The 16,801-nt window shown below is 38.2% G+C and overlaps 2 protein-coding genes across 2 annotated transcripts; one reads left to right on the plus strand and one right to left on the minus strand.

Annotated features, from left to right (window-relative positions):
• Nucleotides 1-1,796: 1,796 nt before the first annotated feature.
• On the plus strand, nucleotides 1,797-3,704 carry LOC113286784 (tyrosine/DOPA decarboxylase 1-like). Its single transcript, XM_026535398.1, has one exon. It carries the CDS (start codon nucleotides 2,025-2,027, stop codon nucleotides 3,561-3,563), a length of 1,539 nt encoding a protein of 512 aa, XP_026391183.1. The 5' UTR covers nucleotides 1,797-2,024; the 3' UTR covers nucleotides 3,564-3,704.
• Nucleotides 3,705-11,735: 8,031 nt separating this feature from the next.
• Nucleotides 11,736-13,610, minus strand: LOC113286785 (tyrosine/DOPA decarboxylase 1-like). Its single transcript, XM_026535399.1, has one exon. It carries the CDS (start codon nucleotides 13,501-13,503, stop codon nucleotides 11,929-11,931), a length of 1,575 nt encoding a protein of 524 aa, XP_026391184.1. The 5' UTR covers nucleotides 13,504-13,610; the 3' UTR covers nucleotides 11,736-11,928.
• Between the last annotated feature and the right edge of the window lie 3,191 nt (nucleotides 13,611-16,801).

The following is a 16,801-nucleotide window of genomic DNA, read 5'->3' on the forward strand; positions in this document are numbered from 1 at the left end:
TCTGTAGACAATTGGCTAATTGCATTAATGGCTGCCCATGTCACACGAGGATGGGGATCTTGGAATGAGTTCAGTATCATGTTCATCAGTTGAGCTGAGAAATTACAAAGACATGAAACAGTTGAGAGCTTAGAGAAACAAAAAACATTTTACAACAAACCAAACAAATGCAGTGACTTAACAATAAGACTACATAAAAGCAACAACATTAGAGACTTTTGCACTAAACTATGATTACTGACCACCGCAAGAACAATGAAGAAGCCAAACCTTTCAAACGGGACGAAAACACAAGCATCAAGGCCAACTTATAAAATCAACAATCTGGGTAAACATCAGTATAAAATCGACAATCTGGGTAAACATCAGAAAATAGATGAAAATGGGGTTGCAATACCTTTGAGCAACCTTCAGCTATTTGAGCAAGAACGATAAGGGTGCACGTTGTTTTTGCCATTCTGGTGCAGCTAAAAGTACTGGCAAAAGCTTGAAAGCACCATGAACAATTGTATTCCCTCCCAAGGCCATCGAATGAACCAACCAAATACAAAAACAGCAGAGAATGCAGAACCAAAAAAATATCACCCATGATTCACCTTACAAAAAACCATAACACCACGCATAACGTACCCACCTCACTACCACATCAGACGACTGTATACCAACTACTCAAAACCAAAGCTCCTTCCCCAGCCAACACAACCTTTTATTTCCTTTTTTGGTCTTTATGGATAGCCAAAAACGACGTTGTCGATAGCTAGCAACAACCAGATCCGATGAATATGATGTAAATGGCCATCAAATTCCTGCAGAAAATACCTGGGCTCAGAACTACCTGCCGCCAGTGCTATCTGGGATGCAACCATATCCAAACCCATTGCAAAGAACACTAGCGACATCAACCATTTTCGTGGGATGGCTCAAGCCCCACTTAGATTCGATCAAAATTAACACGGACGGAACAGTAAGGGGATATCTCGGAATAGCGGGAGAAGGTATTATACGCTGAAACGAGAGGGCCAACACAATTTTAGCAATAACACAACCACTGGGAATCAACACTGCACTTGTAGCGGAAACTTGGGCCATGCTCATCGCTTCTAAAATGGCGTCGGAACGGAAGTGGCCAAAAGTTCAATTCAAAACAGACTCGGGGAATTTAATGAGATCCCTAACCTCGGACGCCGACGCCCTATTGTATATTTTTAATCCGATTGCAGAAATCAAGCAAATGTTTACCCAAATTCAGCAATACACCATTAGGCACGTCTGCAGGGAAAGAAATCAAGCAGCGGACGGTCCCGCAAATCAAGCAATAAATGATTGCTCTCTTGGAAAGCTCACAACAATAGTGTGGGACAATGTAACTCCCCCATCTGTAAGTTCTATTTTAATAGTAAACTGTGTGGGGATAACATATACACGTGTAATTTGAGTTTAATCTCATAAAATACATGCTTCAAGAAAAAAAGAAAGGTGATACCTAGCTCAAATAGCACTAAATCAGAAATATGAGCGTAGTCAGATCCCGAATCAGATATAACAAAAAAAAATAGAAAAACTCAAACGACCTGACATCTAATTTAAGTTGAGTCAGATTTAAATTGCGAGGCCCCTAGGCAGGCATGGCGTAAGTCAATAAGTGTACCCTTTTTATTATAAAAATAAAATAAAATAAACAAATAAGCGTACCCACGTTGGTAAACTAGTTTCTTCTTGTCACTTTCATGAATCAGCCAGGGAATGTGTATTATCAGTGCAGCACTATATGGATCATAAAAAATGTGTTTATTAGGTTTAAAGTGAACTTCCACTTCAGTCTTGATATCAAGGAAACACCAAATGCATTCCCTTTTTTGACCAACTCCAACTAACTACCTTGAAGCCACCTTGAACGTGTCTTAATTAAAGCTTTTTCCATGTGCGTCCATTCTCTCTATATAAGGCATTTCATTTCTTTACTTCTTCTTCACTAAACTCAATACCAATTCTCTCAATCCCACTCATTAGCAAAACCAGTAACAATGGGAAGCCTTCCGACTAATAACCTTGAGAGCATCTCACTGTGTTCGCAAAATCCACTTGATCCAGATGAATTCAGAAGGCAAGGTCACATGATTATTGATTTCCTTGCTGATTACTACAAAAATGTTGAGAAGTATCCAGTTAGAAGCCAAGTCGAGCCCGGTTATTTGAAGAAACGGTTACCCGAATCTGCTCCATACAATCCTGAATCCATTGAAACTATTCTTGAAGATGTCACAAATGATATCATACCTGGTCTAACTCACTGGCAAAGTCCAAATTACTTTGCTTACTTTCCTTCTAGTGGTTCCATTGCTGGTTTCCTTGGAGAGATGCTAAGTACCGGATTTAATGTTGTCGGCTTCAATTGGATGTCATCTCCGGCTGCAACTGAGTTGGAGAGTATTGTTATGAATTGGCTTGGCCAGATGCTTACGCTTCCCAAATCATTTCTCTTCTCATCAGATGGAAGTTCAGGAGGAGGCGGTGTTTTGCAAGGGACTACTTGTGAAGCCATTTTATGTACTCTAACTGCAGCGAGAGACAAAATGTTGAACAAAATTGGTAGAGAAAATATTAACAAGTTGGTTGTTTATGCTTCTGATCAAACCCATTGTGCACTTCAAAAAGCTGCTCAGATTGCTGGGATTAATCCGAAGAACGTCCGCGCTATTAAAACGTCCAAGGCTACAAATTTCGGTCTCTCTCCAAATTCACTTCAATCGGCAATTCTTGCAGATATCGAATCTGGGTTAGTTCCGTTGTTCCTCTGTGCTACCGTCGGAACAACTTCTTCAACAGCCGTAGATCCTATTGGCCCTCTCTGCGCGGTGGCAAAACTGTATGGTATTTGGGTTCATATCGATGCGGCTTATGCTGGAAGTGCTTGTATCTGCCCAGAGTTCAGGCACTTCATTGATGGTGTGGAAGATGCAGATTCATTTAGTCTAAATGCACACAAGTGGTTCTTCACTACATTGGATTGTTGTTGTTTATGGGTGAAAGACTCCGACTCCCTTGTTAAAGCATTATCAACAAGTCCAGAATACTTGAAGAACAAAGCAACGGAATCAAAACAAGTTATTGATTACAAAGACTGGCAAATAGCTCTCAGCAGAAGATTCCGATCCATGAAACTCTGGTTAGTCCTTCGCAGCTACGGGGTTGCTAACTTAAGAACCTTCCTCAGGAGTCATGTTAAAATGGCTAAGCATTTTCAAGGGCTCATAGGCATGGATAACAGGTTTGAGATTGTGGTTCCAAGAACATTTGCCATGGTGTGCTTTCGCCTTAAACCAACTGCAATTTTCAAGCAAAAGATAGTCGATAATGATTACATTGAAGATCAAACAAATGAGGTAAATGTGAAATTGCTTGAATCAGTCAATGCGTCCGGCAAGATATACATGACTCATGCTGTTGTAGGAGGGGTGTACATGATTCGGTTTGCCGTTGGGGCAACACTGACAGAGGAAAGACATGTGACTGGGGCGTGGAAGGTAGTTCAGGAGCATACAGATGCCATACTTGGTGCCTAGCTACCATTCAGGAGATTTTCGATTAAGGAAATAGAAAAGGAACCCATGAAAATTCTTAGATCACCAATAATTTATTGATTTATTTTTGTATATGTTTTCAAGAAATTACAATTCAATTTATTAATATTTTCTCCACACCAAGTCAATTTGCAATACTCATAACTACTTATCAGCACTTCATGTATTTTCTTTTCGGTGTAGATGGGGTGATCAAATGACCACTTTATTCATACGAAACCTATTCTGCGGGTGATGAAGAACAAAAAGAAAAAGAAAGCCATTTCACTATTGAGTTCTCTGTCCAGTCTCCAAACCACAGAACAAAACAAAACTCTTCAGTACTTTTCGTAAATTTAGTGACAGTGATCGAACCCTAAATGTGTAAAACGGGACATGGCCTTACCCCAAATGACTAAGGTGAAGAAGCTTAGATGCTGAAAGTTTTGACACCAATCATGATTGCCTCAAAACAATAACAGGATGATGAGCTAAAGAGTGATAGAAATCTCATCCTCCGAATGGAGTTTCCAGGATACAATTCGTAAACATAACCAGACACCATAAACTGAGGTTTGACGACATCAACATCTTAAATGTAAACAACCAGCTGTTACTCCAGTTAAGTAGACAACTCAATTACTGTTATTTCCAAAAAAACAAAAACTGAGGTCTGAGAACCTATGGCACACAGGAAGGTTTTCAAAAATCCCAGTGTCTGTTCTTCCTAATACAAGTTCCTGACTCGAATAAATTGTCTATTAAATCAACATTACAGCTCCCCTGTTAAGACAACAAGGTTCTTCATTTCAGCTATTGTTTTGTCAGGTAATCTTGCTAGTAAGTTCAGGGCACACAGATCCAGCATTTCAGAAAATGAAAGAAATGACTAATTTGCATAGAATCATTTTCATAATAAGTAAAATAAGTCGGTTATGTTGTATGAGGCGCTATGCGCCAAGCCCTTTGTCCGAAGAAAAAAAAAAAGTGGCGCATAGTGGCTCACATTTTAGCGCTTTGGGCGCTTTATTAGCAAGGCGCCCCTTGCACGACTCGTGCGCCTAGCTAGCCTTTAACAACATAGTAGTTAGGTATAAAACCTCTAGTACTGCAGAATTTCACTACTCTTTTGTCTCTCTGGTCTCTACCAGTGGAGTAATAAACACAGTATGCAACATGACCATTCCCTTCTTCTTTGTACCCTATTTTATAACTCTATGCCAGAGAAATGTTCAACATTTTGACAATTAGACAAAATTAAGTAAATACACCAAAATTCTTGCAAATTAAGGAAATCTTGTTCAAATATAAGACGAGATAATTGATTAAGGCTGGGGAGTTCAGGAGCAGCCAAAATACCTTGAACAAAATCATCATATTGATGACCTATAATCCTCCAAGTGCACAACGAACCAAATCATCTTCAGAAAATGAATGACCTGCTTGTAGATTTCGCCAAAGTACTCACCTGCTTTACGGCCATCTTTCCGTAATGTTAATAGCCGGTGCCGGAGCTCAGGAACCTTAGCGGAATACTCATCAAAATATGATTTCTCGAAATGATTCCAAACTTCTCGGGAAGTTTTCAATCCGTTGATTTGATTCAAAATCGGTTCAGTTATGGTTCTAAGGATTTGAGTAAGAATATGTTGATAAGTTTTAACCCAATCTTCGTATTCAGGATTTGGGGTTAATGTGTTTGTGATTGGATCTAGGGTTTCAGTTGGAGGAATTGGTACCTTTGGATCAATATAGTGGCGCAACCCTAGAGCTTCCAAGACTAAATCTATATCACTTCTCCAAAGAAGATAGTTCATCTCATGACTCTCATCGAGTAGTACCGATGTGTTGCTGATCATATCCTTTAGGGTGCAGGCGATTGAAGAGGGATTATTGACTGATCCCGGTGAAGAAGCTATGGTGGGTGGAGAATCAGAGACCCGATGTTCGCCCTGTTGTTGTACAGAGGGATTTACTGTTTAGCCCAGAAAACCCGACCCGGATTACTGGCTAGTCCAGCGCCAAATTACTTCCTAGTCCAATTTTTTTTTTTAAAAGAGTAAAATTACTCTACTAACCCTAGTATATGACATTACGTATAATAATACATATGTTACTACATATTACATATGTATTATACTAGTTACTAGTAGTATACTAGTATGTAGTATGTAGTAATAACATATGTAGTATGTAATATATTAGTAGTAACTAGTATACTAGTTGTAATATGTTATGTATTGATACTACATATTGATATGTAGTATGTTATGTATTGATACTACATATTGACATATAGTATGTTATGTATTGATATGTAGTATGTTTGATATGCAGTATGTTATATACTGATACATATGTGACTACATATTATATATGTTGTATACTAGTAGTAATTAGTAGTAACTAGTATGAAGTATGTAGTAATAGCATATGTAGTATGTAATATACTAGTAGTAACTAGTATGTAGTATGTAGTAATAACATATGTAGTATGTAGTATACTAGTAGTAACTAGTATACTAGTATACTAGTAATAATATGTTATGTATTGATATTACATATTGATGTGTAGTATGTTATGTATTGATACTACATATTGACATGTAGTATGTTATGTATTGATATGTAGTATGTTATATATTGATACTACATATTGATATGTAGTATGTTATATATTGATATGTAGTATGTTTGATATTGATATTACATATTGATATGTAGTATGTTATGTATTGATACTACATATCAAAAAAAAATTGTTATGTATTGATACTACATATTTTACTACTAGTTCTATACTATAGTAGTATACTAGTTTAGTATAGTAAAGTAGTTACATAATTTACTAGTAACAATAAGATATTTTTGTTACTACTAGTACAGTACATATTAATATATAGTATCACCGTATTGATACTACTAGTATGTAGTAACATACTACTAGTAACATTTACATGTGTTGATACTAATTAGATCTGGAAGGGTGTTTTAGGAATTTATAAAATACACTTTATAGTCTCCACGAAGTTTTTGAACTAGAGAGTAAATAATGTAGTTCAAAAACATGTTTTTGGACTAGAGAGTAAATCTTTTCCACGGGTGGACTAGCCATTAACTGGGTCTGCTAGAAATGGACTAGCCAGTAATTCCTACTGTTGTATAAGTATCCAGTGGCTGACCACCGCTTTGACTTTGGTCAAAACTGGTGACACTTGCCTCACCTAGGTTGCACCAAATAGGATAAACAGTCAGGTGTCCATATGCGTTCGTTCACGAGCTCCTGAGTCAGAAGCATGTGGTGTCCCACGCTGTTTGAATGCCTATAAATTTTATTTATGACATTACCTCATTCAAATTGAGGTTTGAATAAATAGAGAATCAATGTCGTAACATTTTCTCTCTCTTAAGCTCTGACTGTGACGCATGAAAAAGTCTCTACTTATCAATCTTTGGAATTCTAAAGTCTTTTATCAAGAAATACAATTCAGTGTTTATCCTAACAAATTCAAAGCATTCATCTTTACCAATCTCTACTTATCAATCTTTGGAATTCTAAAGTCTTTTACTAAGATCATCACTTGTATGCACAGTTAAAGCACCCATTTCTTTGCCATTGAATTTAATCAAACCAAAAAAATAGACAAGCAATACATCAAACCAATATCAAACACAATTCTACTATTAAGGAAAATTCAGATTTTTACAAGAACATATCCAGGATAACTACTTTTGAGGAAAAGAAAAACAAGCTAAACATCAATCCTAAACATCCTAAATATCCGCAAATCCTTCAGCACCATTACAACTTTTTTTATACAATCAAAAACCAAAGTTGTAACTCTGCAACCCCAACTGCAAAGAAAAGTCTTATCACCACTTTTACTGCAACTTATCAAACTGCTTTCCAACCCATGCTTTTGTCACCACCAGAACCCCAAAATCAAACTACTTATCAGAAAACAAAAACCACCAACATCCATAGAGAGAGAAACTGCAAAAGATCTTGTTGGAGAAAAATGAGCTTTTAATAAAAAATGTTTTGGTCATGGTGTGGTTTGATCTAGTGACCTATTGGTCCAAGGATACTTGCTCATTTTATGACTGAATGAATCTCTCTTTAGTCCCACATTGGGTACAATAGAGAAGGAGTTCCACTATATAACCATATTCTTATGGATATGTTGTAAAACAATGTGGGAGGAGCGGGTGGGCCGAAGAATACATGTTTCGTCCCATGCATATACGCGTATACCATGCACCAAGTTTTTCTTTCACAAGGATTTATTTTTGGTGAGTTTTTCTTTAGGAAATTAATTCCAAAATTATTTTCTTAAGAGTTTTATTTATGGGTAAATTCCTTTTACGTGTTTTACTTGTTTTTGAAGAAAACCAAAATCTAACTTGATTTGCAAGTATTTCATCCTATAAATATAACTCGAAACTTTGTTTTAAAAACACATAAGAAGCGACCATCTTTATGTCTTCTTTTCTTCATATTCTTGCTTTTGTGAGTGTTGATGGTGGTTTTTAGCTTAGGCTTAAAATCGTAAAACCTTACATCTGACATGACGTCACTAGGACCACTAGCGCATTTATTGAATCATTCAATACGCCTACGTAAGAATTACCAGGGTACCTTTTTTTTTTACATATATATGTGTCATGTTCCACGGTAGAACCCTTAGTATTGATCGACATCACCTCCGTACACCAAACCCTAAATTCTTACACCACCGTGTCAATGGAAAACCATGCCAGCCACGTCTCCGCGCCAAGGCATGCCAACCATGCTAGACGCACCACCGTGCCAATGGCAAACCATGTCAGCCACGTCTCCGCGCCAAGGCATGCCAACCATGCCAGCCGCATGTGCCAATGGCATGCCGTGCCAGCCACATCTCCGCGCCAAGGCATGCCAACCATGCCAGCTGAACCACCGTGCCAATGGCAAACCATGCCAGCCACGTCTCCGCGCCAAGGCATGCCAACCATGTCAGTCGCACCACCGTGCCAATGACAAACCATGCCAGCCACGTCTCCGCGCCAAGGCATGCCAACCATGCCAGCCGCATGTGCCAATGGCATGCCGTGCCAGCCAAATCTCCGCGCCAAAGCATGCCAACCATGCCAGCCGCGCCACCGTGCCAATGAAAATTCGTGCGAGCCACATCTCCGCGCCAAGGCATGTCAATCATGACAGCCGCACCACCGTGCCAATGACACACCTTGCCAGCCACATCTCTGCGCCAAGGCATGCCAACCATGCCAGCCGCACCACCGTGCCAATGGAAAACCATGCCAGCCGCGCCACCGTGTCAATGGCAAACAATGCCAGCTACGTCTGCGCGCCAAGGCATGCCAGCCGCACCACATGTGCCAATGGCATGCCGTGCTAGCCACACCTCCACGCCAAGGCATGCCAACCATGCCAGCTGATAGACACATTTTTGTGTCTAAGTTGTCCTCAATTCTGTATTATTGGTACTCGATTTCGTACTTATTATGGTTTTTTTTTGTATTCGTAGGTATTTTTGGGAAATAAACATTTTTGGAAAATTCGGCTCGAAAAGTTGCGCGGGGCACCCCGGAGGACATTTGTTATACGTAACCCAGATTTGGCTAAGGGGCACCCAAGGTTATGCGTAGCCCAAATTCATCATCAGCACCCAAATTTGTCCTCAGCACCTCAGTTGGACACCTACTATTTACACTCTACAGACGGATAGGGGGCGACTTTCTTCTTCCACATTTAAACAACAGAATTTGGCGGGAAATTTGGTAGCGGAAGAACAATATTAGGGTTTGTGATTTGACCTTGTTTCAGTGAGATTAAAGGGCTGTAATCAAATGGGTTTAATCCTTTGGGCCAGAAAGGCGTGTTATGGGTGTTTAGTTGGATCAGATTTGGCTGGATATTCCGTTCGAAGTGAAACAGGGAGAGTTAACCAAGTCACCTGCGATTTTTTCTGGCACTGATTCAGACGAGATTCCATTGGATTTTTCTATTAGTTTGGATATATACCAGCCTGTTACATCACAACAAGATTGGTAAGTGCTTTGAATTCGATCAGAGGGGAAGATTTCATGTAATCTCGACTAAACAGGGCATGCACATTCTCGGGAAACTTCTGCGATATTTTGAGAAGGTCTGTGTGTATTTTCAGCGTGCTAAAACTCTTATGGAGCATGTATGATGATGTTGGGAGTATACAGAGTACATGAAGACGCGTGTAGGAGCTGCAAAAGGAAATTATTCCCGTCACAGGAAGAAGAGAATAAACGGAGTTAATGAAGATTATATGGAGTTATTACAACGATTTTTAGGCCATGTATAGTATATAAAGAGTGTTCGGTGGTCATAGAAGGAAAACGAAGAGTTTGGGAAGGATTTGGAACATCACAGAGGCGAAACACGATCACCAGAGAAACCTGCTGCTGTTGCTGCCCTTGAAGAACATAGACCCACAGAAGCAGTTGTTTTTGCTACTGTATCTGTGACTGCTCAGCGACAGTCTTAGAGCTACAGTAACAGTGACACATCCTCTGTATCGTTCTTTTCAGTTTGTAACACTTATAACTGTTGCAAACCCGATTATCATTATTTCTCTCATTTCATCATTTGTACACCACCTTTGAGCAGTAAAAAAATGAATTTTAAGCGTGTTTTCATAATGATGAGCTAAACCCAATCCTTGGGGCGACGGAGGAAGCCATTCTCTCAAGAATTATGTGGTAATATTTATTTTATAAATTTATGCAATATTTTTATATGATTAATTGCATTGATAAAAAATAAATTAAATGATTCTTATTAATCAAATGTGTTTTCTCTTGATGATGCATGCTTAGTTTTAGACTCTTGATGCGTTATACTTGCGACTAACATATGATATTTTGGGAATCTGATTTTAGGAATACTTTAGAATCGAATCAATTGTTTTAATTGCATGATATAAATTAATTTAGAACCACATAAGTATTGATGAATGGTGAAATCCTAGCTCCGGCCTCTCCATAATTTTCACAACTATCAACCTTTATTTGTTTTATTTTCTTTGCTTTAAAATTAAGTCTAAAATCTATTACTTTCACAAGTCTCAACGAACCTACTACTACAAAACAACTTGAAATCACATCAATTTTTGGCGCCGCCGACGCGGACTTCCCTTTTGGCTAGAGTTTTTAGATTTTTTTTTTAGGTTTTTATTTGTTTTTCATTTTTATTTTATTTTTTCTTCTTTACGTTTCTGGATTTTTGTCTTTTCCTTATAGATTTTTGTCTTTTCCTTAGGTTTAGACACGATCTTGTGCGTGACACTTTGTTGACATGTGTTATCGTGCGGACGTACCAGCTAAAAAAGAGGTTGACTTATGACTTATTTCCGATACTGGTTTAGCTTTAAGACCGGCTGATATTTTGGTTCATAACTGGGATAATGGTCGTGACATTTGTTTGGATGTAACATGTGCTTCCCCGTTTACTGGTGAAGGGGTACGCTCTTTTGTGCCCGATCAGGCTATTAGTAAGGCTGTCACTCGAAAGCACAACAAATATCTAGAAAAGCGCACTGCTCAAGGGCTTGGCTTTGGGATTTTTGCTTTCACTACCTTAGGAGAGCTGGGTGGAGATATTATAGATTTTTTGAAAAAATTGAGAAATTATATGGCTAGTCACGATGCGAATGTCAAGGTGGGAAATTTCCTTTTCCATAGACTAAGGGTAATTATTCAAAAAGAGATTGGAGCACAGCTTGTTGCTCGGCTCCAGTCTTTGGTTCATACTGAAAATGAGCTTGACTCATTATTTATTTAGAGATTCTTAATTTGTAATAATAATATAAAAAGTGATAGTATTTCTTTTCTTTTTTTTAAAAAAAAAAAAAAAAAAAAAAAAAAAGTCGATTCACAAAAAATAAATAAAAAAAATAAAGACTCAATGTCTATGGCAGACCCTCCCATCTATCTCTCTATAATAAAAAAAAGGACGAGAGAAGATGAAAATTATGAGAGCATCTCCGAATACTTGGGGTCAAGGTCATCCAAAAAGGAAACTTAATGAAACGATTGGAGCCCTTACTTTGACGGTCACATGTTTATGCACATTCACCTCCTTTTAAAGGAAACTTCCAACTTGAAGAATATTGCTCAGCCTAAAAATAAAAGTTTGGTAACTTGGCATGGTCCATGGATCACCTTCTTCCAGGCCAAAAAAGATATGGTGAATCTCAATGAAATGCTGATTAGCAGTATGATATGGGGAAAATATTATTAGATTGAATTGTAATTTCTTCAAAATATTTACAATATAAATGAATAAATATTTGGTGATCTAAGAATTTTTCCTTGGGGCTGTTTTTCTATCTCCTTAGTCGACGATATCATGAACGGTAGCTTTACCACCCAAGGAACCAAGTATGCCATCCGTATGCTCCTGAACTACCTTCCACGCCCCAGTCACATGTCTTTCCTCTGTCAGTGTTGCCCCGACAGCAAACCGGATCATGTACACCCCTCCTACAACAGCATGGGTCATGTATATCTTGCCGGACGCATTGACTGATTCAAGCAATTTCGCATTTACCTCATTTGTTTGATCTTCAATGTAATCATTATCGACTATCTTTTGCTTGAAAATTGCAGTTGGTTTAAGGCGAAAGCACACCATGGCAAATGTTCTTGGAACCACAATCTCAAACCTGTTATCCATGCCTATGAGCCCTTGAAAATGCTTAGCCATTTTAACATGACTCCTGAGGAAGGTTCTTAAGTTAGCAACCCCGTAGCTGCGAAGGACTAACCAGAGTTTCATGGATCGGAATCTTCTGCTGAGAGCTATTTGCCAGTCTTTGTAATCAATAACTTGTTTTGATTCCGTTGCTTTGTTCTTCAAGTATTCTGGACTTGTTGATAATGCTTTAACAAGGGAGTCGGAGTCTTTCACCCATAAACAACAACAATCCAATGTAGTGAAGAACCACTTGTGTGCATTTAGACTAAATGAATCTGCATCTTCCACACCATCAATGAAGTGCCTGAACTCTGGGCAGATACAAGCACTTCCAGCATAAGCCGCATCGATATGAACCCAAATACCATACAGTTTTGCCACCGCGCAGAGAGGGCCAATAGGATCTACGGCTGTTGAAGAAGTTGTTCCGACGGTAGCACAGAGGAACAACGGAACTAACCCAGATTCGATATCTGCAAGAATTGCCGATTGAAGTGAATTTGGAGAGAGACCGAAATTTGTAGCCTTGGACGTTTTAATAGCGCGGACGTTCTTCGGATTAATCCCAGCAATCTGAGCAGCTTTTTGAAGTGCACAATGGGTTTGATCAGAAGCATAAACAACCAACTTGTTAATATTTTCTCTACCAATTTTGTTCAACATTTTGTCTCTCGCTGCAGTTAGAGTACATAAAATGGCTTCACAAGTAGTCCCTTGCAAAACACCGCCTCCTCCTGAACTTCCATCTGATGAGAAGAGAAATGATTTGGGAAGCGTAAGCATCTGGCCAAGCCAATTCATAACAATACTCTCCAACTCAGTTGCAGCCGGAGATGACATCCAATTGAAGCCGACAACATTAAATCCGGTACTTAGCATCTCTCCAAGGAAACCAGCAATGGAACCACTAGAAGGAAAGTAAGCAAAGTAATTTGGACTTTGCCAGTGAGTTAGACCAGGTATGATATCATTTGTGACATCTTCAAGAATAGTTTCAATGGATTCAGGATTGTATGGAGCAGATTCGGGTAACCGTTTCTTCAAATAACCGGGCTCGACTTGGCTTCTAACTGGATACTTCTCAACATTTTTGTAGTAATCAGCAAGGAAATCAATAATCATGTGACCTTGCCTTCTGAATTCATCTGGATCAAGTGGATTTTGCGAACACAGTGAGATGCTCTCAAGGTTATTAGTCGGAAGGCTTCCCATTGTTACTGGTTTTGCTAATGAGTGGGATTGAGAGAATTGGTATTGAGTTTAGTGAAGAAGAAGTAAAGAAATGAAATGCCTTATATAGAGAGAATGGACGCACATGGAAAAAGCTTTAATTAAGACACGTTCAAGGTGGCTTCAAGGTAGTTAGTTGGAGTTGGTCAAAAAAGGGAATGCATTTGGTGTTTCCTTGATATCAAGACTGAAGTGGAAGTTCCCTTTAAACCTAATAAACACATTTTTTTTTATGATCCATATAGTGCTGCACTGATAATACACATTCCTTGGCTGATGCATGAAAGTGACAAGAAGAAACTAGTTTACAAACGTGGGTACGCTTATTTGTTTATTTTATTTTTATAATAAAAAGGGTACACTTATTGACTTACGCCATGCCTGCTTAGGGGCCTCGCAATTTGAACCTGACTCAACTTAAATTAGATGTCAGGTCGTTTGAGTTTTTCTACTTTTTTTGTTATATCTGATTCGGAATCTGACTCGGCTCATATTTCTGATTTAGTGCTATTTGAGCTAGGTATCACCTTTCTTTTTTTCTTGAATCATGTATTTTATAAGATTAAACTGAAATTACACGTGTATATGTTATCCCCATAGAGTTTACTATTAAAATAGAACTTACAGATGGGGGAGTTACATTGTCCCACACTATTGTTGTGAGCTTTCCAAGAGAGCAATCATTTATTTCCAAATCAGTGATGTTTGATAATTTACAAAGACTCCTTCCGTGTACACTGTTTCATACTTTCATCATCATCTATTTTTGATAATCACACTTCCTCGTCTTCACTCACAGTTTAACTTTTGATTCATCGTAATGCCAATTGATTCGTGGTAAATTAGTTTTGGATTTATAATATGTGATGCACTTTTTAAAGAAGAGAACTAAACTTTTATTTTAATTTTCTTTGGACTGGTTTTTACTGTGTAGGCTAAACTTTTATTTTTTCTTTTTTCACCTTGATGCATTGTGTTTGTCACAGAAGCCAATCAAATGTTCATTGATCTTTAAGCTTGTACATAAATTGAAGTGTTTGATCTTTACAGTGTTTCATGGAAACCCTGTTTTACATGCATTTTCTTTTATCATCCCGAAGGAAAAGATACTACAGGTACAAAGCAATAAACAAAATGGAAAACAAGAAAAGTTTAGGGAAGATGAACCAAAAAAACCATTGAAGTTCCAAATCCATATTTGTGATTAGAACACTTTATGCAGAAGGAGTTTTTATACAATAGTATCAAACTTCGATGGATTTGGAAATAAAATTGATTTCTTTTTTTTTCTCCGTTTAAATCTAAAACGAAAATAAATTGGAGCTTGATTCCACGTGGTGCATTTTTACGGGATGGGACAGAGGACAGGCGGAAACTGGTCACAGAGGATCTGGACCCGCTTCAAAGTAGTTGTTAGTTGGAGTTGGTCAAAAAGGGGTCGCATTTGGTGTTTTCCTAGATATGAAGACTGAAGTCACTGAACTCTGATGTGGAATTTTACTTTCAGCACATTTTAAATGACCCATAATGCTCCACTTATATGATTCATGAAAGTGACAGGAAGAAACTAGTTTACAGTGAATCTAGGAACGTGGGTACACTTTTGTCTTACACCCTGTTTGTTAGGGTCTGACTCGGATCCTCAGCTCATACGAGTTTGTGCATGACTGGTTTGGCACATGTCGGACTGGATTCAAATTTTTCTATAACTCTACCAATTAATAATTTCTGAGTCAGATCTAGATTTTTTCTTCTTTTCTTTCTTTTTCTTTATTTTTATTTGACAACAAACAAGAAAATTTATTGATTATGGTAAACCAGAACGTACATAGTCAGATTCGAGAGCTGATATGAAATCTGACGGACAAACAAACCACAACACTCTGGCTAAGTTATTTTTTCTTACATACTTAGCCATTTTATCGGCAACTTTATTACAAGATCTATTTACATACAAACAAGACCAATAAGGATTTTGATCTAACAAGCTTACATACTGATTAATTATACATTCATCCTGGCAGTGAGGATGTAGATTTTGTCTTTTAAGGAGATCCACTACCTGCTTATTATCATTTTCAAACATTACTTTGTTGTATTGATATGCACGTTCCCATTGCATAGCGTGTAAGAATCCCCATGCTTCTGCTTGAGTTATATTTCTGGCATGTTGGAGGAGTCTCATTCCTTCCACGAATCTCCCTGCATGATCTCTAATTAGAATTGCAATTCCCGCAGTTGTACAGTTAGACAACATAGAAGCATCAATATAAATCTTATAGTAACCCTCTGGTGGTGGTTGCCAATGAAGGAAGGAAGTAACCCGTCTCTGCAAATCAGCATTAGTGGTAACAAGTTTAAAATGAAGATGCTGCCACTGAAAATATTGTTATATATGCTTGGTTATGCTAAGTGCATTTGGGTTAGTATGTTGGAAGACACTATCACATCTATGTTTCAATAAAGCCCACATGATGTATGCAATGCAATGTATGTTTTCATGGTGCTCGAACTGGATGCAACTTGTTTTTTCTTCCCATTTAGGAATCCAGTCTCGAATCATATTGTACCCACTAGTGATGTTGACCAAGTGTGGAGAGAATATGCACACCAAACTGCGCGAGCAACCGAGCATTGCAGAAATAAATGAGTTGTAGTTTCTGGAGCTTGATGGCACAATGGGGAAAGTTGATCTTGCTGGGAGCAAACTTTGAAAATTCTCGTTCTAAATAGAAGGATGTTATGAAGCAACTTCTAAAGAAAATGTACCAGTTTATATGGGATCTTTAATTTCCATAATTGCATCCAAACCGTTGATGGAATTTGCATATGGTGTTGTTGATTATGCTGGGATTCCATAATCAAATGGTTATAGACAGATTTGGTGGTGAAATGGCCAGTGGAGGTTAGAGGCCAGACAAGTTTATCTTTCCCCGTCAAGTCCAAAGGGATGGTGAGAATTTGTTGTACCTGGTCTGGAGTAAACAACTGCTGAAGAAGCTCCACTTTCCAAGATTGGTTGTCTTCATCTATAAGCTCCGCAACATATTGATAATCACTCAAATTCAGCTCTTCTGGTTGTAATAATGGGCCGCCTGAATTAAGAATCCAATGATGTCTCCATATATTTATATTTTTATCGTCACCCACTTGCCAGATAGAAAGTCTTTGCACCTGCTGCAGTCCATGGCAAATACTTTGCCAGACCCATGAAGTTCCTGGCTTGAGAGTGTATATTAACAAGTCTTGATAAGATAAGTATTTACTGCGCAGTAGCTTA

The sequence above is a fragment of the Papaver somniferum genome, chromosome 6 (genome assembly GCF_003573695.1).
Source record: "Papaver somniferum cultivar HN1 chromosome 6, ASM357369v1, whole genome shotgun sequence".
Lineage (NCBI taxonomy): Eukaryota > Viridiplantae > Streptophyta > Magnoliopsida > Ranunculales > Papaveraceae > Papaver > Papaver somniferum.

What these genes read in the sequence shown, in the direction of transcription:
- LOC113286784 (XM_026535398.1), top strand. Translation starts at nt 2,025, where the DNA reads ATGGGAAGCCTTCCGACTAATAACCTTGAGAGCATCTCACTGTGTTCG.
- LOC113286785 (XM_026535399.1), bottom strand. Translation starts at nt 13,503, where the DNA reads ATGGGAAGCCTTCCGACTAATAACCTTGAGAGCATCTCACTGTGTTCG.